This window comes from Archocentrus centrarchus, chromosome 9, assembly GCF_007364275.1.
Source record: "Archocentrus centrarchus isolate MPI-CPG fArcCen1 chromosome 9, fArcCen1, whole genome shotgun sequence".
In the NCBI taxonomy this organism is placed as follows: domain Eukaryota; kingdom Metazoa; phylum Chordata; class Actinopteri; order Cichliformes; family Cichlidae; genus Archocentrus; species Archocentrus centrarchus.
The window spans coordinates 19661796-19684695 of NC_044354.1; the positions used below are offsets into that span (position 1 = coordinate 19661796).

General features: G+C 39.7%; 3 protein-coding genes across 3 annotated transcripts; 2 read left to right on the plus strand and 1 right to left on the minus strand.

The window, feature by feature from the left end:
* The first annotated feature begins 1147 nt into the window (after nt 1-1147).
* Nucleotides 1148-2718, plus strand: nkx2.7 (NK2 transcription factor related 7). The gene is made up of 2 exons (XM_030738233.1): nt 1148-1397; nt 2159-2718. The coding sequence occupies exons 1-2, from the start codon at nt 1148-1150 to the stop codon at nt 2716-2718; spliced, it is 810 nt and encodes a 269-aa protein (XP_030594093.1).
* Nucleotides 2719-6944: 4226 nt separating this feature from the next.
* Nucleotides 6945-8072, plus strand: nkx3-1 (NK3 homeobox 1). The gene is made up of 2 exons (XM_030738306.1): nt 6945-7191; nt 7435-8072. Exons 1-2 carry the CDS (start codon nt 7005-7007, stop codon nt 7830-7832), a joined length of 585 nt encoding a protein of 194 aa, XP_030594166.1. The 5' UTR covers nt 6945-7004; the 3' UTR covers nt 7833-8072.
* A 7062-nt stretch (nt 8073-15134) lies between these two features.
* Nucleotides 15135-22854, minus strand: slc25a37 (solute carrier family 25 member 37). The gene is made up of 4 exons (XM_030738407.1): nt 22561-22854; nt 18744-18972; nt 18031-18087; nt 15135-17834 (listed from the first exon to the last, which is right to left on the minus strand). The coding sequence occupies exons 1-4, from the start codon at nt 22753-22755 to the stop codon at nt 17308-17310; spliced, it is 1008 nt and encodes a 335-aa protein (XP_030594267.1). The 5' UTR covers nt 22756-22854; the 3' UTR covers nt 15135-17307.
* Nucleotides 22855-22900: the final 46 nt, after the last annotated feature.

Sequence of the window (22900 nt, forward strand, 5' to 3'; positions counted from 1 at the left end):
CGGTAAAGCTGGTCAACATCACCCAACATCACTCAACCCCAGAGGACCTGCATGCTGATTAAGTGGCTCAACTCACAAAGAGAGTGGACTGGAGAGACTTTGAATAAATGACTCCCATTTTAAACAGAGTAATTATTGTGGGATGGTTTCCCTTGATTAGCTGCTATCGTTTTGTTATAGTAACTTGTAAATTTATTAGTAAAAATAAAACTTTATGCAGTACTCAACATCGTACACTCACAGGACGAAAGTTAAATGAGACGCTCCTGTGCCACAAATGGCTGCAGGTATTTAAACTGTTGTAAATGATTTGTTTACCTATAAGCTGTCAAACATATTTCTCATGAATGATATTAAGGAAGAACATTCCCGTCACGAGGCAGAAGCTGCAGTCATGACAAGGCGACTTTTGTATATCCTTTATTTATTCAGGTAAAAAGTCTCATTAAGAAAATGTTTTTTTTTTCTTCTTCTTCTTCTTTTTTTTTTTTTAACAAGAGAGAAATGTGGCCAAGGAGGCAGTAGAACAAGCAACAAATATAATATAACAGACTATAAAGGTATTCTAAGTGGCCAAAAAGACTACATTGATTGTAATACAGAACACACAGGTAACTCAGAAATAGTTACAAAGCAGTTAATTTCTTTATTTGTTATATATAACGCCTGCGTAAATCCTGTTGACTACAGCCTATTTACTAACATAAACAAGGATATTAGACATTAATAAGAGAATAGAAACATCGGCAATCACTTTTTGGCAAAGTTTTGTGCAAAATGACTCTCTACGTTCAATGGTAGGTCATTCTTACTGACACAGACGCTCACGACGTCTTATTTCTTAATTAACCACGCTAATTACACCGTTTCAGAGGGAGAGAAGGGCGGACAAGTTGAAAGGTGCTCCTGTAAGGTGAGAAGGAAAGCTGGGGCTGCAGAGTTGTGCGCGCAGGCTGTGGGTGTTGGTCGTTTGGTCAAAGAGGGGGTGATATTAGCTATCTCTACCTTGCTCATTAGCGCGGACCATTGAATGATTCCGATCTTCTTGGGCCCTCACTCATCAGCCAGTTAAGAGATCCGCCTGGCAGCAGCAGCAGCAGCAGCAGCAGCTCAGCCAGGATCGAATTTAAACACTAAAGCGGTGGGCATGCATCCCAGTTCAACGACCTCGACGCCTTTTTCTGTTAAAGATATCTTAAGGATGGAGCACCACCATGACGACTATGATAACGAATTTTTCATGACTGACCAGGTTGTGCCTTTGCAGCACCAACACGTGCACGCTGCGCCCCAAAACAGTGACTTTTACGAATGTCAGCAGGAGACGTGCGTCTCTGAGATACAGGAGAAGCTCGATGCTCACAATCCAGCAGCAGAAGAGGAGATAAATGAGCAGGGTGAGACGATACGATGTACAAAACATCTGGTCATGTCGATTTGGGCCGCTCCACAAAATGGGTATTGGACGCGTTTTGAAACAAGGCCTACATCTGTGTTTGATAAGTTAAACAGAAGGCAGGAATTTGACTAAACCATGAGTTATGCTGATGAGTTGCAATATTTTGTAACATCCAAAAGTAATCAGCGCCTAAATGTATAAATTTATAACTATTAGAAGGAGATTGACTGGAAGAAAAAAATGTGTCCTGTTTGGCGCAATCTATCCACTGAGTTCAAGATCAATATATGAGGCAAATCGTACATTGTTGATTTTTGGAGTGTTTTAAATCGTTTTTGTCTTCAAAATGTTTAAAAAAAAAAAAAAAAAAAAAAAAAAAAAAAATATATATATATATATATATATATATATATATATATATATATATATATATATATATATATATATATATATATATATATATATATATATATATATATATAATTAGTTTTTAATAAATTACTTTGCACTTTGTTTCAGCTTTATTTTATTTTCTAAAGAGGTGGCAGAAGTGTTGCACATTTAGACGAAATAAAAATTGTCGTGTAAATTATAGAACAGGATAAGAAGTAAAGAAATAAAAACATCTTGGACTTGACTTATTTAGAGATTTATTTCATTTTATCTTATTTTCAAATACAATCAAAATGACTGTGTGAGGGGTTTTTTTTTTTTCCTCATCGTGTCAGAATTTGATTATGTTTTTGTTTTCTGGTGCAGAGATGAGCGGTCTTGACAGTCCATCTGATTGCGGCAAAACTCCCCAACGACCCAGAGTGCGCAGGAAGCCCCGGGTCCTCTTCTCTCAGTCTCAGGTGTCTGAGCTGGAGAGACGGTTCAGACAGCAGCGCTACCTGTCCGCCCCGGAGAGAGAGCACCTGGCCCACACGCTCCAGCTCACCTCCAACCAGGTCAAGATCTGGTTTCAGAACCGCAGGTACAAATGTAAACGCCAAAGGCAAGACAAATCACTGGAGCTGGCGAGTTATCTACCTGCACCCAGGAGGGTTGCGGTACCGGTACTGGTACGGGACGGGAAGCTCTGCGGTGCTGGTTCCAATTCAGCGCCTTACAATGTAACTTTTGGACACTATAATCCCGTGCTTGGATATGGAAACAGCGGCGTGTATAGTTGCAGTTATCACAGCGTGTCACCTTCGGCCAGTATGACTGCCGCACACATGTGTAATAACCAGCTGGCCGATTTAACAGGTAACACTGAGGCGCACTTCAACCACGGACAGCTTCAGGCGTACTTGCAAGGCATGAGAGGCTGGTGATTAAAAGGTATAAAATGCTTGTATAGTAGAACGCAATCAGATCATTCAGAATCAAATGTTTATTGTATAATTGGTATGGAACTGTACTGTAATTTTCGGTTGTTCAAAAATGTCTAACCGATCGATTAATACACGAAGTATAAATGCTTTAATATTCAATTTTATTTTTCTTGGAGTACCAACAAATTCTGAATTAAATGTCATAGACATGTAATGTGAATATTTTATATAACGTGAGCTTCAAACATAACTTTATCCGATACTAAAACTAACCAATCAGCTAATTCCCTCTGTTATATTTGTGAAAAGAGCTTTAACAAAGTGAGGAAAGAAAGCATGCTAAATAAATCTGACAGACTTTGTCACCCAGTGTTGCGCTGAGGATCATCTTAAAATACCTCATTGGGAAGCTTTAAGTGTAACTGGTTGTTGTCCGCCGGGTTTATCAAAGAGAGCCATCAAACAGCTAATGGATGGAGTGACATCTGACCTGACAGCGCTGCTCTATCAAAACTGAGCTCATTATTGCCTCATTCACAAATCCGCTGATAAGGCCGGAGAGCTTGTCCTGTCCCGGGGCTCTGCTTAGTAAACAAACCCGCAGACAGAGTGGCTCTTTAACTCAAACTTTCAGTCAAATGGGAAACAGTTCCAGCCTGACCTGTCGCTTACTGATGAGGCACAGGTAGGCACGTCTGAGACCCACTCAGCGCAATTATATATATTTCTATTTTTTTTTTCCAGTTATTTTCGATTGTTAAAATCTCTAAAATGAATTTTGGGTTTAAATTGAAATTCTAAAAATATGAGCTTAAAGTAGCAGGGTAACGAAAAGTCCTAAAGAACTGCATTTCAACACGAGTCTTTCCCCGTCGAAAATCGGTTTTAATGTATCACATTAATGAAATGATCCAAAACAAGCAAACACACAACAAAACTGGGTTTGTATCATTTTTATTGCACGTGGACGAAGAGAAGAAACACCTCTTTAGAAGAGAGATGAGCTGAAGGAACATCTCTGCACAGATAAGGATGAAGTTGTAGACAGAGAGGAGACCAAGAGATCAGATAATGACCCGTGTGTGTGTGTGTGTGTGTGTGTGTGTGTGTGTGTGTGTGTGTGTGTGTGTGTGTGTGTGTGTGTGTGTGTGTGTGTGTGTGTGTGTGTGTGTGTGGAGACGGCGAGAGAGAGAGATAATGTTAATGGTTAAAAAAAAAAAAAAGTCTAGGTCTAGTGTTTCTTAAATAACTGAAGTAATCTCATCATAGATCACGTGTGGCTACAATTTGGTGAGAACTTTAATTTCGGTTTGGAAACATAAAGCACACCCTTCAAATTACGTCAGCGTGATCTCACAAAATTGTGACTGTCTTTCAATTGATGCGTTTCTTACTACAATAAGTGGAAATGGTCCTGTATGACTCATAACAAAGTATATAAAAATTATTGGGGGGGGGGGGGTTTATGACAGTGACGGCATTTTCATTAATGATGGTGAAATCTGTATTTTTAGAGAGGAACGTGTGAGCTTAGCTGTGAGAGTCGCATGAATGGAAGGGGTTTTTTTCTTCTTTTTTTTCAAAATAAAGGTGCTTGATTACACTGCTTGTGATGAGGGTCAGTTTAAATAGAGGATGATCATGAAGCCCAGGAGACATTACGGCCTACTGCTGACAAAGGGTTTAAATCATGCTGCGGTTAGAAAAAAAGATTCGTCCATGAGTATATAAGCGACTTCAAATGTCAGTGTGACGAGAAACTATTGTTTATGATTGAGCAGGAGCTCCACTGCCTGCTCATTCGTACTGCAGCAACTAAACACAGAAATGGCTGATTTTTGTAGCTATGAGCTGCATGAGTACGAGACATAACAGTCCATGATACACAATCCCACTCTTTTAAAGTCGGTGTCTTGCTGAATGGGACTGGCTGCCGTTTGATTTTTCTGTATAGACTTGAAGAGTGACTTTAAAACTCCCTCTAGCGGAAGACTCTGCCATTGCATTTGCACGGCGCAAAACTCACTATAGTGAGTCAGAGATAAGTTAGTTTAATCTGAACAATTCTCCAAATTCTGCTGAATTTGGATTTTAAAAAAAAAGGGAGGGGGGGGGGGGGGGGGGGGGGTTACGATCACTAAATACAGTGCAGTTCTCTGGTGTGTTTTTTTTTCCCTTCTGGTTTTTCTGCAAACCTCTAAGTGACCTGTTCACTCTGATGACATATTTTTTACATCACACAAAGCACAAAGGAGGTCCTTGTGCAACAGCCAGATGTAGGATACAGTATAAAACAACTCTGATGCTGAGTAGATAAGAAGACAGAAATCTGACAAATCTGCTGATACAACAAATTACAACTCATCGTCTCAGACAATAAAACAGCAGGATAATAAGAGAAGACTGATGGTACAACAACTTTTGGTGACTCAAAGAAAACACTGTCACCGCTGCACCCGGGAGGACAAATGCCTTTCCAGGCTAAAAGGTCAGAGGTTCTCCTATGTTACATCTGATGCACATCTGTGCAGCTAAATAACTGTGCAATTACTGTGTAGGACTGAGGGTATATAGGAGGAATGTTATTGTTTGGAGCAATCACGTCGATTGTCACAGAATAAGGGTGGAGGATGACTGCACTGGGTGTTTAAAAAAAAAACACTTCAATTGTACGACTTCCCCTCCCCTGCACAGCCCAGGCACTCGCAGTCATTGCTGACTTTGTTTATGCTCTTGTCATCAGACAAGTACGTGTGGTTTCCTATTCTGTCGAGCATGCTTTTGACCGCAACCAAACATTTGTGAGAGGCTCCAGCCCCCCCGTGACCCTGAATTGGATAAGAAGAAAAAGGATGGATGGATGATGTCAAAGTGAAATAAATGCACTGTGTGCATTTCTAGTAAATCTCAAAAGCTGGTAAAAGTCATTTTATACTCAGCTGAACTCTGTTTTATTCCACATTCAGTACAGTATGATCCTAAAATAAACATAAAGAGTTTTAAGGGAGGAAAAAAACTATGTCTAGACAAAAAAGGGATTTTCTGTGCTTACAGTTAAACATACTTTAACAGACAGACAGATTTCTTGGTAAAACATATCAAACTGGTGATCTTAATACTTTGTTGACAAGACAGCAGGTAGCGCAAAGGAGAAACCTCGGGAGATTACAAACAGATAGCATTCATAAATGATTATCCATAACACAGGACAGAACATGACAAACATAAGTTAGGTGTGGTGATATTATTTATATATACTGTATATATATAATAAACTATATAAACTATATACAAATATATAGTTTAAGGGCTGCTGATAATAGAAGCAGTCGTCAGTTTAATGTAGGTGTGTGTTTGGTGAAGAGAGGTTGGTGGAGTCAGTGGCATCAGGGGCCACAGAGAGGGCTGTGTTTATCATACCAACATTCACGCATTTCCAAATGAAGCATGAAATCCCAGAGCAACTCCGACAGCGCCAGTAAACACCTCAGTGGATGGAGAAAGGTTAGGCCGGACCGCAGAGAACAACAAATAAACAGCCGCCAAACAATGAGCGTGTCCATTCAGGAGCCGGCCTAAATGTGTCCAACTCATTAGTGCTTCAGGAGGCATGACCACCCACTCTGACCTCCCCCTGCCACTGACCCCCACCCACGCACCCCTGCTACTGGCATATTTGTGTCACTGAAGCCACAGAAAACAGTTTCAATACTGAGCCGATGGAGGGTTTAAGATATTGAGAAGCATGTATTTGTTTAATCATCAAATAGTCGAACTTTTAGTGCGGATCACACAGTTTTGTCCATATACATATGAAATGAAATATAAAAATTCAGTGCAAAGCTGTCTTTTTTTCACATGGGCATGGGTATGTTTTAAATTAAAAAATATTAAATTAAATTAAATTAAATTACAAAAAAATTTAAAATACTCATTTTTAATTAATTTAATTAATTAATTTAATTAAAAATACTCATAATTTATGAAAATAAAAGGACTCATTAGAACTTTTTAATATATTTGACTCAAGAAGCCTAGCCATCCGGAAGATCTGAACAGAAAGCTTAAATGAAAGTTACTGAAAGTAGAGGCAGAGTGATGAAAAAAAAAAAAAAAAAGCTGTCCCGCCTCCCTAACTTGTCAGTGCAGTCTGGATGAGCCCGTCCCTGCTAATGTATAAATTCAGAGCGTGTAAGTGTGTGAGGAGTCACACTGCTTCAGCCACTTCTCCCACTGCGGCTCTGAGGCACCAGGAGTGCTCAGATTTTTGGAATTACTGGGTGGAAATGTCTGACTCAGTCAAACCTCTCACTTCCTTCCTCATCGAGGACATCCTCTCCAATAAGGACAGCGCGAGATTTAATGACAAATGCAGCTTGCAGAAGGCGGAAAGATGGTCACAGTGGAATGAAGAATCAGAAAAATTTTCACCACAACTCTGTCTTCAGGAAACAGCGTTTGGATTACAGGCAGGTGAGTGTCTGCGGGCTTTGACCAGCAGGAATGCTGCAGACAAATAATGTGACAAAATCTGTTTGTTTTTTTTGCAGAATGATCCAGTATAACAATAAAAGCTTTACTTTCAAACTATTTTTAGTGGTAACTGTTTATCTTACTATGATCATGAACTTAATGAATCATCAGGCCAAAAAAAAAAAAAAACTGCCTTAAACCAGTCTACCTGTTTAATGACCAGATCTCATCTTTGCTTCACAGAGTCTCTGGTCACATCGTGTCCCAGTTCCTCAGACTCAAGTTTGCAGTCCAGCGGAAAGCAGAAGCGCTCCAGAGCCGCATTTACACACCTCCAAGTGCTTGAACTGGAGAAGAAATTTAATCACCAGAAATACCTGTCTGCCCCAGAGAGAGCTCAGCTGGCCAGAACCTTAAGACTAACCGAGACCCAGGTGAAAATCTGGTTTCAGAACAGGAGGTACAAAACAAAGCGGAAGCAGCAGACATCAGAGCTCTGTAAGGATTTGTACAAAGCAGAAGGACTGGGTCTGAAAGAGGATATGGTCAGATCATCACTGATTACTTCCTTCTACAAAGCCTACCAATACAGACCCTACCTGTGGGACTACAGTGGCCCCTGGGGCCCGGTGTTATGGTGAAAATGAAATGACGTGATTTATAACCATAGAGTAATGCATCTCTAAGCTTCTAAAAATCTGTGTTCACTGTCGCTGTTGATTCTTTGTCAGATCTGGAATGCAGTGTTTGCTCACGTGTTTTGGAGTGGCTTTGCTCATAAAAATGTGCTATCATACAAATCTTGCTGTATGAACATGACATGAGTTTGCACAGCCAAGTTGTGACATTGTGACATTTATTAACAAATTAATAAATTAATGCCTGTACATTTAACTGTTCTTTGAAGCACTTTGTTAAAGAAAAAAAACATCATTTGCTGCTTTTGGGGATTACCTTCATTATAGAGCAATATTTTATATACAGTCTCACATTATTTAAGAAATAATCAAACATATATTTACCACACATTGCATAAAAGTTATGTGGAATGGATTTAAAACAGGCACTCTGGTATAAATTATGTGGTTAGAGTCAAACGTTCTAATGACAATTTGACTGTTTTTATGCTCGAAACATTTCAACTATTTGCATGAAGTTAAACTGTGATGAGAATGCAGATTGTGTCATTGAAGGCTAAAGAATGAGACCTAATTGCTTTAAAGGACCTGACTGCACAGTGATAAACTGCTCTTTTTAGAAATGCACCTCTTAAGAAATGAGCAGAAATATGTGTGTGTGTGTGTGTGTGTGTGTGTGTGTGTGTGTGTGTGTGTGTGTGTGTGTGTGTGTGTGTGTGTGTGTGTGTGTGTGTGTGTGCGCGTGCTCACATAAGGACAGCTGGGCCTGGGTCTGTGGCTTGTCTGTGGGTCTGTGGGGGCATTCTCGGCTCGTGCTGGGGGGACCGTGTGGGCTCCGTCTGTGGCCTTCTTCCTCCTCCTCTAGGGTGTGCACACGGTTGCCATTGGGATGTGTGGCCTCGGGTCTTCTGAGCTCCTGGTGGGCTGTGGATGACCCAGGTCCCCTGGGTCTTTCACTGCTTGCCTCTGGATCCAGATGCAGGTGGTTGCAGCTTCTTGCCCTCATTATTGAGTACGTTCCATGACAGAGGAACACACACACATTACTACAAACTACAGCAAGACTGCATTTATGTCTGTATATGTATATGCATGTATATATACATATGTGAATGTGTATGTATGTGCATCTATCTTCTGTTATTTTTTTTCTGTTCTCCCTTTTTATGGCTTCTCTTTCTCTTTCTATCTCTCTTCTTCTCTTCCTTCCAGTCTGTCAGATCTGGCAAGAATAAATAAAATAAAAATACAAATATTAACAAGAATAGCCCATAGAAAACTTATAGAGCTTTTCTTGTAAAAGCAAATATGTTTGGTACAACAATGATTTCGGATCATCATTCTGACTGCAAAAACTGCCAGACATGACAGGTCAAAAAAAAAAAAAGAAATAAGAAATGAGCAGAAAGGAAATACTAAAGGAGTTAACTTAAAAATCATTTTAACATCTCACAATCCAGATGGTTAAATATGTTGATATAAGTGCAACACTGAAGGCTGGCCATGAGGCATCTTTATTTAAATCGAAGATAAGCTGAGCCCCGACTGGCATGGAGTTCAATCAGCAGTTGTCAGTATTGCTTCTTCCACTGGGGCGTGAAGCAGTATAGCTGCCCTGCGGCTGACTTCATGCATGCCGTGGTGTCTGCAGGTGTATGGTATAGCAGACGGCTGGTAGATAGTAAACTAACAGAACGTGTTTGTTAAGGTATGTTCTGTGGGACATATAGACAGTAAGAGAGGTTAGTAGGGAAAAGGTGATGTACAATTCAGATTCAGACACATTTTGTGACCCCTTTTTTTAAGCTCGGATTTAATTATAGCCCTTTTCACACATACAACACCTAACACACATTAACGGATTTTTCCAAACACCCTGACTGTTCAAATAAAAATGGTGAGAAGTTTAGCAGCTCCTCAGGTGAAGTCAAAACTTCTTTCATTGTGAGATTCTCCCAAATGTTCTTCACATCATTTCCTTTCCCTCGATAATAAGCAATGCTGTGCTGCACTCTACGCCCCCCAAACCCTAAAGAGTATTTGATCAAACATCTAAAATACAAGCACTCTGCACTTGCTTCACTTCTGAAATAGGTCTCTCTGTGCATTAAGACTTGAATGGCAGCGTTCTAATATTGGCTAACCCCTCATTCCATCTCTATACAATCCCCATACAGCGGTTACTGACTTAACTAAACAAACTCGTCAGACAACAAATTAGTCAATAACTACTAATTGACCAACAAACAAACAAACAAAAACATTGCATTAACGCTTTTGAGCTTCAGTGTCTGACCCCTGCAGAGATGTGTCCTGTTTAATGTACACATAATTACACGGACATACACTGAGATTGTCATAAAGGGTTGTGTGTTTGAAAGGGAGACTAGAATAGCTGAGTTTCAGTCCTTATTTAAATCCTGTGGAGAATCAAATAGGGGGATACATATTTATCCTGGAAACACTGCAGTGTGGGCCTTTTAAAGCAGATATATACTGCACTACAGTATGTAGTGCTTTGAATGTTTGAAAAGTAAATGTGACAATCTCCCAGTGGTGTACAGAACCACTGGGGGTGGGGTTCAGACAACCTGCTGAAAAAAATAAAAATCATGAGAAGAAACGAAGTAAAATTCACATCAGGGAGAAGACACTTATTTAAGTAAAACTTGGATCTTTTTTTAATGTTAACAACTGATTCAAAAACTGTGGCATGTGGGTGTGGACCTTTTTCTGTTTCTAAAATCGGTCATCAGTTCCTAATAGTCCCGTGTGTTTCTTTAGTATGTAAAATTTGAGGCTCTGGAGATTTATAATCTAAAAAACTGAGTTCACTTATAGCTCTTTATACTGTTGGGAATAAATGACAAAGTCACAAGAAACGATACTTAAGGAATCCAGTTTGAACTATTTGTGTCAAAGCTGAGTAACAGCATTGCAGACTAAGAAGCAAGTATAGCTACATGCAGGATGGCATGCAGGTCTGACTCAGTACGGTGGCTAACAGTGCTGATAAGATGGCACAAAGGATTTAGGGCTTTACATATTTAAGAAGGGCATGTTTGTAGTAACATAACTGAAGTGTGAGCACAGGACTGATGGAAACGATAGGACATTTCAGAGCTTTCACTCTACTAATCTCTCTGACTTTGTGAAGCACATGCGCTCACACAAACCTCACAGAGCAACAAATGTTAAAAGCAAAAGTTTTTTCCACTCCTGAGTTTAATTTTTGATCATTCTTCTGAATGAAAAATTTCTCTTTACATGAGCTTCTGTCTCATTCAATCAGCTTACAGTGAGTTAAAAGGTATTGCAGTGTCAGCTTAAAAAGAAAAAAAAAAAAGCACCCTGTGCAACATACCTTACAAATGCAGAAGTTGGAGAATGAATGAATGAAATCACTCCTCAATCTCCATGCCTAAATATTTCCTTAAACTAAAGTGAGTCCTTATCAGCGATGCCAGCGGCTACGCTGTTCACTATTCACAGGCCCTCAGAGTAAACAAGTAATTAGACATGAAGAGGGGCAGATAGCATCTGTTTTGACGGCATCTGAAACTCCGACTGTATCTCTCTGTGTCTCTCGATGTCTTTCAGTGTCTCTCAGTCTATATGTTCATGCTCATCAGATAAGGGAGCCTGTTGAAGAGTGAAGCAGAGGGTTGGGAGAGCCATTATTATACTTTCCATTGTAATACCTGCACTTCCGCAGACTCAGAGAGACATGGTACATTGATTCGCAAACACAGAAGGCTTAAAAACATCCTCTTGTGTCTTTCTTTCTCTTTCGTTCTTCAGGTTTGGTAAGTGCCTGTAAAATGTCTTCAGTCTACCTGGATCAACTGGATTTGACAACCAAATGATGAAAACGGTGAGAAGTTTAAAACATCGCTCCTTTATTCTATTTCATTTCATTTTGAGATGTTTTTTTTCTTTTTTGGTTTATTGGAATTTACAGGTGTAAGGCAGTAAGTTTATCTTTCAGCGGTCTGATTGTAATATATATTAAAAAGCACAGTCGTGGAGTCTTTCTCTTCATGGTGGCCAATGATGCTTTGAAAAACAAGCAGATCTGCTTAACAGATGGGGAGAAAACCAAACCTTACCACAAAGACAGCCTTTGTCAGTGCTCCAATATGCCGTGACTGTCTAACAAATTTGTTGGACTCGATAAGGAGGTTTAAAACAGCCCTGATCTTCTCATGGGAACACTCATAAACTTCCTTGGATAGTGTAACTGGATCCCTCATGTTACCGACCCCGTAGAACAGCTGCTTTTCTTTTCTCATCAGCAGATACATAACAGCATCCAACTTATCCGATGGTTAACATTGATTGTGCCTAAGTACGTGTCGTGTGTGACAGAGAGAAAGAACCAGGGGGAAGGTGGGCAGGCTGAGAAAGAAGAGAACTTTTTTTTTTCCAGCGTTCTTTGAGATAAAGATATAAAGTAGTGGGACAGTTTACGGCAGATTAAAGTGATTAGAGAAAACTGTAACGAGGACAGAAGACATGGGTGAGGGGGGCTTTCATTGTGTGGTTCAGATAAACAACCTGTGTGCAGAGAAGGGCAAAAACTAAACACTTCAGGATTACAGCATAAGTGTACGTGTCCTGCAGCACGCTGGTTTGGAATAAAGCTCTGAACTGTCTGCATCTCAGTAAAACATCGGATTCACTTCTCTGTCAGCGCATAGAGAATCATGGCCAGGACACACATTTGAAATATCATACTCACTTTTGCACTAACATTAGAAATAAAAGAATATAATTACTAAAAGATTAGTGGGAGCAAAATGAGGTCATTGAAAAGAAATTAAGTACACTCCTGCTCAAATGTTTGGAGTGGCTTCAAATGTCCATAATTTATGCATAAAAATGCTTCTTTTTTTTTCATCTAATATCACATTTAATAAATCAGAAATGTTCCCGATTCCTGATGATTAAAGTCCACAGTCCCATTGTCAACAACAATCCTGCTCATTGCCTAGTGGCACATTGTGTTACCTAATGAAAGTTCAAGCTTTAAAGGCTAATTGGGCATTAGACAAGAATTCTCTAAACATGCTAATGTGGCTTAAATTTGCTCTGCTGATTAAAGAGGCCATTAAAGTATTGTCTTGTCCATCAGCCTGTGTGGGTATCAATACAGTCCCAAAATGTCCAAAAAGGGGAATTTTTTTTGTTTTTTGGCCAGCGGAAATTGAGACTACTCCATATGGGAAACTGAAGAAGAAAACAAACAAACAAACAAAAGATTTCATTCAATGGTACATACAGTTCTGATTTCCATCCTGATTTCTTAGATTTTTGCATATTTGTCAAACAAATTTTAATATTAGACACGGACAACCCGAGTAAATACAAAATGCAGTTTTTAAATGATGATCTCATTTATTAAGGGAAAAACTGTCCAAACCTACCAGGGCCTGTCTAAAAAAAAGTTATTGCCCCGTAAACCTAATAACTGGCAGCAAGAACTGCCATCAAACGTTTGCAGTAAGTGGCACTGAGTCTTTTACATCACTGAGGAGGAATTTTGGCTCACTCCTCTTTGCAGAATTGTTGAATTGAACCAAATTGAACGGCCAGTTTAAGGTCATGTCAAAGCATCTCAACTGGATTTAAGTCAGACTTTGGCTAGGCCACTCCAAAACCTTCATTTTCATTTTTTGAGCCATTCAGAGGTGGCCTTCCTGGTGTGTTTTGGATCATTGCCCTGCTGTATAACCCAAGTGAGCTTGAGCTTTAGGGCATGAACTGATGGCTGGACATTCTCATTCAGGATTTTCTGGTAGAGAGTAGATTCATGGTTCCACCAACTACAGCAAGTTTTCTGAGTCCTGAAACAGCAAAGCAGCCCCAGACCATCATACTACCACCACGTTTGACTGTTGGTATGATTTTTAATGAAACTAACAGATGTAACAGGACTCAAACTTTCCAAAAGTTCAGCGTTTGTCTCATCAGTCCACAGAATATTTTCCCAAAAGTCTTGGGGATCATCAAATGTGAGACAAGTCTTTGTGTTCTTTTTGACTGGAAGTGGTTTTCTCCAAGGAACCCTCAAATGGATGCCATTTTTGCCCAGTCTCTTTCGTACTGTTGAATCATGAACTCTGACCGTAACTGAAGCAAGTGATGCCCGCATTGCTTTAGATGTTGTTCTGAGTTCTTTTGTGACCTCCTGGATGAGTTGTCAATGTGCTCTTGGAGTAATGCACTCCTGGTTCCAGTTTTTCTCCACTGTTCCAAGTTTTCTCCATTTGTGGATACTAGAGTCCCAAAGCCTTCGAAATGTCTTTGTAACTCTTTCCAGACTGACAGATGTCACTGACTTTGTTTCTCAGCTGTTTCTTTAGATCGTGGAATAATGTGTTGCTTTTTGAGATCTTTCAGCCTGCTTCACTTTGTCAGACAGGTTCTATTTAAGTGATTTATTGATTTAGCAGGTCTGGCAGGCCCAGCTAGGTGTGGCTAGTGAAAGTGAACTCATATTTCCAAAAGATGTGGTTAATTCTTCACAGGGCCAGGTAGGTTGGATAGATTTTGTCCATTAATACATTTTTGTATTTATTCAGGTTATCTTTGTCTAATATTAAAATTACTTTGAAGATTGGAAACGTGTAAGTGTGACCAAAAAGAAAAGCCCTGTAGCTTTCATTTCCAAGAACAGGAATACTGGGATGACTTTGAGAAGAAGGTTTTTGGAGTTTAGGCATTCAACAAGCCAAACTGGCTGCTAGTGATATACAGGACAACAACACAATTTTCATAATTTTGCCTCTGTACACCAACACACTGACTTAGATCAAATAATCAAAATGTGACTGAAGTGCCTGTGCCACCACCTTTTGCTACCGTTGTTACTTCATCCTGCTACTTCTATCAGCACATCATCAATAAACACCAGCAATCTCCTTTCATGAACGGAATTTGACATCAGCTCCCTTCTAAGTGCTGGATGGAAGATCCCAACCCTTCTGACAGGTCAAGGACAACCTTTATGTGACAGCGCCCTCTACTGAAACTGTGTTACACCTACAAGTTAAAGGGCTGGTTCACAGAAACAGTATTAGATAGTGTTTCCTCATTTTTGTTGCTCAGGTAGAAATATGGTATAGTAGGACTGGAAAATATGTTATTTCAAATCAAAGTCCCACATAAAACCGTTGATGTTTGTATTGTAATGCTCTACAAATAAGAAGAAACATCTTCCCCGATCTGCAAGACTGAATCATTATCAACACAAATACTTCAGGAAAAAAAACAAAAAAAAAACAAAAAACACTAAAATGCAGCATTTCTCGCTTGTTTATTTCAGCTCCAGTGTTGCATACCGTAGCAGCATTGTCACAATCATTTTATATTTGCAATGTCAAACTTTCAAGCATTCCTGCCCTGGAGATGGCACTCACTTTATGTGTAAAACAGCAAAAAAATATATTTACATTATTTAACTTCCCACATAGAGCTTGTGTTTATTTCAAAATACTTTTGACACTACCATTATTTCTCAGTTATTAATGGAGACTTCAAAATCAGACATTTTCATCAGTGGATCCAACTAAAGAATAAACACAATGTGTGCAACAGACTGACTGATCTGTCAAGCCACTGAAACTGCTAAAACATCTTATCCATCCATGTGAAAACGATTCAATATGAATAGTTTGTTTTGTCTACTTCAACTCAACCACATCAGTCAGTAAAAATTAGGTTACACTGCAGTTTTCAGGATACCTCTTATGACATTCAAAAGAACAAATTAAAAAAAAAAAAAAAAACACGTCTGATTGTGTTTGCGCAGAACTCCATGGAGTTCCACATTTATACAGAAAATTTGACAAAAGTGTAACACAACTGAGTGAAAACTACAGGGAAAAAGGTGGAATAAGAATCCACAGCAGGCAGGCACGCAGCATTATACACATTAAAAGGAGAATGCATAGAACACGAGGTTGTCTTTGGCTTATTATCATTTACCCGACTGCACAAACATGTGGACTCTGTCACTGAAGGAAGGGGGGGGGTTGTGAGACCAATGAGATTACATCAAACTTTTCCAAAGTAAGAAAAATATCATCCTTAATTCAAAATAATAAATAAAACTGACTGCTTTGTGGACTACATCAAGATCTGGCAAAACGTCTCGACTTCTGAATCAAAAGTAAGACAATAGGCCAAAAAGAGCAGAGAGCACACAGGAAATATGTAACTACAACAGGATGAGTGAAAATAAAAGAAATAACAATGCCTGCTTACCCTTACTGATGCAATCGAGTTTCTACTGGCCTCATGGTAACAATGTGTGTGTCCAACATCCGAGTCATCGTGTTACATTTTCCATCACAGCGTGTGCGTGTTCAGTTAAAGCAGAACATATAAAATGCATTTTATATACAATATACAACTTTTATTTTCATGGTCATTGATTCACCTAAGAGCCAACCATCACACCAGCAAATACACACCGCAGCACATGACAGGCCTATAAAGAGGTTTCTCAGAAATAGTCATCATTGTGTATTCATGTTTTGAACACATATATACACACAAGCTGCCTACCTTCAGTAACAGCGAATGTTCTTTAAAATGTGCGTGATTCAGATGCACTGCAGTGCTTTAATGAGGCAAAAAGCTGGACCGTTACGGCCTACACACCTTCATGCCAAGAGAGAAGGAAGATCTCTCGGGAGGCACGAAGAAGGTTTTTAGTATCTAATTTTAAAACAGCAAAAAACAAGAGAACTGATGCTGATTGTGCACATTTAACAGATGTGACTGATTAAAGTATACAGAGCCTGTCTAAGAATTCATTCTAACAGAACTGTGTGCTTATTTAATTTAGCTTGGACCAAATAAAATGTAAATATGAGAAGACTTCCTATGTCAAGAACAGAAACGGAAGAAAGGGTTAAGCAGGGTTTTATATACTTATGAGGCACTTGGAAATGTAACAGTCTCATTTGCAGAGACGTAGAAATAAAGAATGTGTTGTGTTAGTTCTTTACATATACACAAACCCAATAAAAAACAAACAAACAGCACTGTTTTTTTCCCACAGTCATAAAATACAAGCTTCAAAATGCTAAGAAAATAAATATGGAGTTCCAATATTAAGAAATACAAACAATAAACAACAGCTGGGGTTGGTGAGTTTGTGTAGTGGAGGAAGAAAAATATCACTTCTTCTACAAGTATCTGTCCTTTTATTAAAATTTTTAAAAAAGCAGTCATCTTTGTTGCATGTCATGGTTGTGCAGCATCACCCATCATCATAAATCACACACAGTAAGGTGCGTCTCTGTTTCTCTGACACGCCTGCACCACAATGAGTTCCTTATGAGAAAATGACTCGTTATTTCCTTAATAGTATATGGAAAAATGCAAAGACCTCTCATACCTTCACATTGGAGTTTTCTGTAATTTTCTATCATCAGTCTACCTGTGTGCTGCTCAAAGACACTTTCTATTAGAGTGGGCGAGGTCCCGCCTCTTGCTCCTGCTGCTTTGTCAGGAAGTACTTAAAGAACTCATACACTGACCAGGCAATGGCAGTGGAGGGCATCTGGTATATAACACGAGCTTGGACCCCTTTGAAGAAGCCTGCCGCACCGCCAAGCTGGTACACTGTCCTGAAAGCATTGGCCATACCTGTTAAGTGGCCGCTGATGTTCACTGAGCTGAGCGCTACATTCTCTTGCGTGTTGAGCAGTGTTTTACACACATCGAGTGGAGTGGTTACTGCTGCGGAAACAGCTCCTGCTGCTGCGCCTGACAATATGTGGCTACCAGGGTGGTAATGTCTCTCGGGGTTTAACTGTTCCTGCATCAGTTCGTAGGTGATAAAGTGAACAGCCTGGAAGGGGATGTTCATGGTCAGTTGTGTGCTATAGCTGCGGTAAAAAGCGCCGATGCCTTCAGTATACGTTACACTCCGGACGCAGTCCCAAAGTCCTCGATACGGAGAGTTGTACATTTGCATCCTCTGCTTTATCACTGAAAACAAGAAGTGCATAAGTGTGTTTCATTACATGTATTCTATATAACTTCATGCTTTGCACTTAAAAATATCTAAAATACTGGCATCACTGATACAGATAGAAGAAGGATCAGCGATAAAATATAGACCGTCATCACCGTGATCATTTAAAAGGCAAGGAAGAACCTTCTTAGAAATGTTTTTGTTTCTTACCTTCAGCTGGATTCATGACTGCATCATGGAGAACAGTGGCCACACTACCTGCCACACCTATTCAAACAAAGAGATTCAACTACACATTATTCAGGATTCTTTATTGTCCTTTCTGCAGTTGCAACGTACAACAGAAACAAAATGGAACAAAGCAGTGCAAATAAAGTTAAAAACAATCTAACTAAAATATAAATATATTAAGATATAAAAACAGCAATAAGGCCAGCAGCCAGCAGCATTCATACTGAGTAGTGAGAGCCTAAGTGTTGAAGTGCATATGCTGTACTGTGCAATTAAAATTTGCACAATTCTTGTTTTGCACAATGTTCAGATAAGATCCCCACTGTGAGAGCTCGTTTAGTGCTCTCACGGTCTGTGGGGAGGAGCTGTTGAAAAGTCTCATGAATCTATCTATCTATCTCATGGATTCATTACAAATATTAGCCTTATTTTAGGTATTTTAGTAGAGGCTGTGGTGCATTACCATTATTACAAAAAAAAAAAAAAAAAAAACAGTGGATTAAATGGCATATCCCAATCATAACGCACCATGTTTGCATTTTCATGTTTGTAATAGGGATTTGTCCCAGCCACTGTAAACAGGATATGACTTCTCCTCACTCAGCTCCTCCAGGCCTTGTGATGCTTAGTCTAATGTAAAAGCAGCTAGTGTGACATTCAAATGATTTGTGTTGAGGCGCAGAAACTCATACCATTTGCTAAATGGCTGTTGCCTCCGCTCTGAATGACGTCGCTCAGCGAGCGTTTTACACGTTCGTAGCAGGCAAAGTAGAGCGCATGGGCAGGCCCCGCTCCCATCATAGTGATGTTGAGACCCCTCAGCGGTCTGAAGATCCCCTCTGTCCGGATGATCTTTTTCAGAGCCTCATATACACTCTTGTACTGCGCATTTGGGTCTGGCTGCAGGCTCTGCATCCTTGTCTGAAAAAAATAAAGACTTATATCTCAACCACCACTTATCATTCATTCCAGCTTCATTAGACTTTAAAACAGTTACATTATCCAAGTGAGATCTCAGCATTAACACATGAGTGTGGCTTTAAACTGGGCACCTGATGTAAGCCAAATCATTACTTCTTGATATATTGTTCCTCGCAATGCCGACACATTTTCCTGACAGTAAGTGCTCCTGGCAGTGTAGAGGTCCTGTCTGAATGATCTGTATCTCTCCCAGGCTGGTGTAGGAGGCTGTGGCAGCTCTTTGTTCTACTCCATCATGCCAAGTTCTTTGGACAACACAAAGCATGTTTGTATTTGCAGGGCTACTGGGGCTGGCTCAAGAGATAGGCCAAGTCTATCTTCCTCAGCATGTTCCCCTGTGTTTCCTTCCTTTGGGTTGACAATAAAATATCAATTACATTTCCGTTGGATACAGATTTGGGAACTTTGGGCACACAAAACTTGGCAGCACCGTTCATGTTTAAACTTTACACTCTAGAAGTTAAACTGTTTGCTTAAGACAGAAGCATAATATGAATAGTGTATTCACATACCATCAGTAGAAGAACAGAAAGGTCTTAGATTAATAAAATTAGTCTTTTTTTTAACTGTCAGGAAGATTAAATTATGCTGGGGACAAAATATTTTTTTCTAACTTTCTGAGTACCTGATGACGTCTCCAACGCAACACGGGATCTTTTTCCTGCTGTAACCAAATCCAATTGACAAGTTATGGAAGTCAACTAGGGATAAGTCTAAATTTTGGACAACATGTTCAGAAACATTACAAATATGGATCTGAAACCAGGATGGGAAGTTCAAACATAACCACAGTGCCCACTAAATATAAGTCCTATTTGTAACTGTGAAATAAAAACTGGAGAATAACAGTATTTAACTTTCAAATACAACAATGCATTACACCCAGTGCTTTATGATAAGAAACTTATAGAGTATGGATATGAAAGACTTGTAGCTATGAACCCAAAATGAGACAAAACAGAAAGACTGCAACACAAGATGCCCACAGCCCCCCAAACACACACAATATATAAATATATAAAAAAAACAACAAGGAAACAGCGGCCCTTAAGACGTGCTGAAAAGAAAACATCCCCATGAATGGCTCACACTGTCTCCTGTCTTTTAGTTTAGCTTTGTCTGTTGTGATTCTGTGGCCGTTTACTAATCAACATTTGAGAAGCACAACTGCACACACACCCTTTACTGTGTGAGTCTGATTCCAAATGTGTGCAACAAAGATAAGACACCCCTCCTAGCAGTAACAGAAGCCACTCCCTGATTCCCAGATGGGTCTCATGTTTTACTGGAAGACTGACACATACAGTGAGTGGATTGTTACCCTGATTCACTTGACACAGAAATTCAAAATGATCACACCAAGTCAGACATTCTGCAAACCTCATTTCAAAACTCATGCGAAACACCAGACACAGTTTCCTGATTTAAGGCTGTCCACTGGAAATAAGTGCACTGTACTCTCGATCTAATCTCTTAAATGCACTGTTTTTTTCCATAATGTGCAAATGCAAATGGGATAAAATGGGAACCGTGATTTACTGTTTCATGGGTTTAGATCCACTGAAATTTCAAAAGTATGTAAAGCCCAGATCGAGTGGGTGCATCGAGAGCTGTTCGTGCTTATGAAAACTTTGAAACGTCAAGAGGAAATGGCGACAAGGCTTGTGCAACAAAGGGCCTACAGGTCAGTGTGGAAATATGTCAAGACTATCACACTGGAAGCAAAGAGGATATAATGACTTTTATGGATTATGCTAACAAAGTTTTCCGTGCTTAGTCAAAAGTACTGTCAGGGTACTGCAGCACTACAACACATCAAAACAATGCCACACTGTTAGAAAACAATCGCTGAGCAGGATTGAAGGAACAGGAATGAAAGGAACAAAGTTCACACCTAAACCCCACAGTTTACTGTTTACTTTGCAGACGCAAGACAATTTTTTACAAAACCCATTTAATTCACCCTGATTTAAATCAGTTACTGAACATTCACCATTTGGCGTTACCTTCAACATGGCATTAGTGGAGGGAAGAAGACTTTCCTCTGTTTATAAACTTGTCTGGTCACTATCAAGTGTTTGCACTACCAAAACAGGTCTGATGATTACAAATTCACACTGTACACCACTGTATTTAGATGAAACAAAACAAAAGTCTTACTCATTGTTATTGAAAAGAGTTAGTAATTTGAGCCGTTATTACTTCATGTTCACGTTTTACCTGTGCTGGGCCAGTTACACAAAGGAAAGAAAATGCACGAGGCTTGCCACTTGTCATTGCTAGTTACAACAAAATGTAGTCAAGATCAAACATGGCCTTTCTCATTCTGACAGTGTGTAAGTGTTGTATGAAATTTATATTATGTTCATTATTTTCTTATTAACAGATCATCTGAGAACAACATGCATAAGTTATTTAAAAAAAAACAAGTCGATAGTGAACACCTATGATGACTTGAGAATCCAGGGTCACACACTGTATTAAAATTATCTGTCTGAGCAACAGCCCATATTCAATAATATTCAGTTTACAAAGATATAAAAAGCAGAAAATACATTTAATGCTTGCTTAAAAAACTGAGACTACTCAACAGTTATCCAAATCATGGCAAATTATTATTTATTATTATTATTATAACGAATAACTTCACATCTATTGTGTACTGTGTTGGTTGCTCATAAACAGACAACAAACTACAGCCACTGCCAAGGTGCCTGCAGTATACAGAAAAGTTTTATTGCTGGATCAAAACCTTTAAGCCTGTAGTAAGGTCACGACGGTGACCCCAGAGAAGGCCACAAGCCAAAGAGCGCGTTAGATTTGTACATTACACATGTTTCCTGTCATATACATTTTATATAACTAGTGTATATGCACTTTGCTCCTGTTCGTAGATGCTAAACTGCATTTTGCAAGAATTGTGTTAATAAATGTAGCATTGAATAAGTTTGACATGTGTTATAACCACACCACATACCCGACCTGTATTTTGCCTACATCCAGTGTAGGAAAACTTAACTCGATTCACTGGTTGCAAAAACAAAACTTAATCTGATAACACTGCAATGGAAAAGTTTTTCACCTGGCAAAAGCATCTCATGAATTATAAACCTAAACGACAACAACTTTGGTCTAACCTTGCTAATATGTGCCTCTGTTAAATTGAGATTACACCGGGCGTTCAGGAACCAAGATAGCAAAAGTTAAGAGTTATAGCGAGGAGTAAACAAAAAGCAACGAAACTATTGGCACTTGGTTTATGTTGGAATGTTTTTTTTTTCTTTACTCCATTTCATTTCATGCGAGCCTGTTAAACTAGTCTGTTGAGTATGCCCGTACCAAGAAGGCTGCCATGCTAACGCTGAGGCTAACTGAGGCTGGGAAGCCTGGAGATTTTATTGCTAGCGCTCGTTAGCGAGCTATGTCAGACAGCCGGGACAGTTAGCACTGCTCTTGAGCTTGTCAGTGAATGAGCTGTGACGGCAAAACAACTGTGAACAGCTGCTGAGCTGCTTCACGGCGCGTTACCTTGACAGAGTCCACGGGGTACATCACCGTGTGCTCCAGTATGCCAGCCACTGCTCCCGCTGTCATGTGGGTCGTCACGGAGACATGAGGCGGCAAGCTCTCGTAGTTCCCGTCACTGCTAAAAGGCTCATCGTCGTTGCTTTTGTCCTGCGACATCTCCAGCGTTGCCACCGCACGGTCCGAGCACAACTCCATGCATGGAGAGCTCTCCCAGAAGGTCTTCCTTACGAGATAACACTCAAGAGAGGTGTCGGCGGCATGGATAACCACAACATCATCACTACTTACTGGAGTTCCAGCGCCCGTGTGACGCCACAGCTGAGGGTGTGGTTTACGTTAA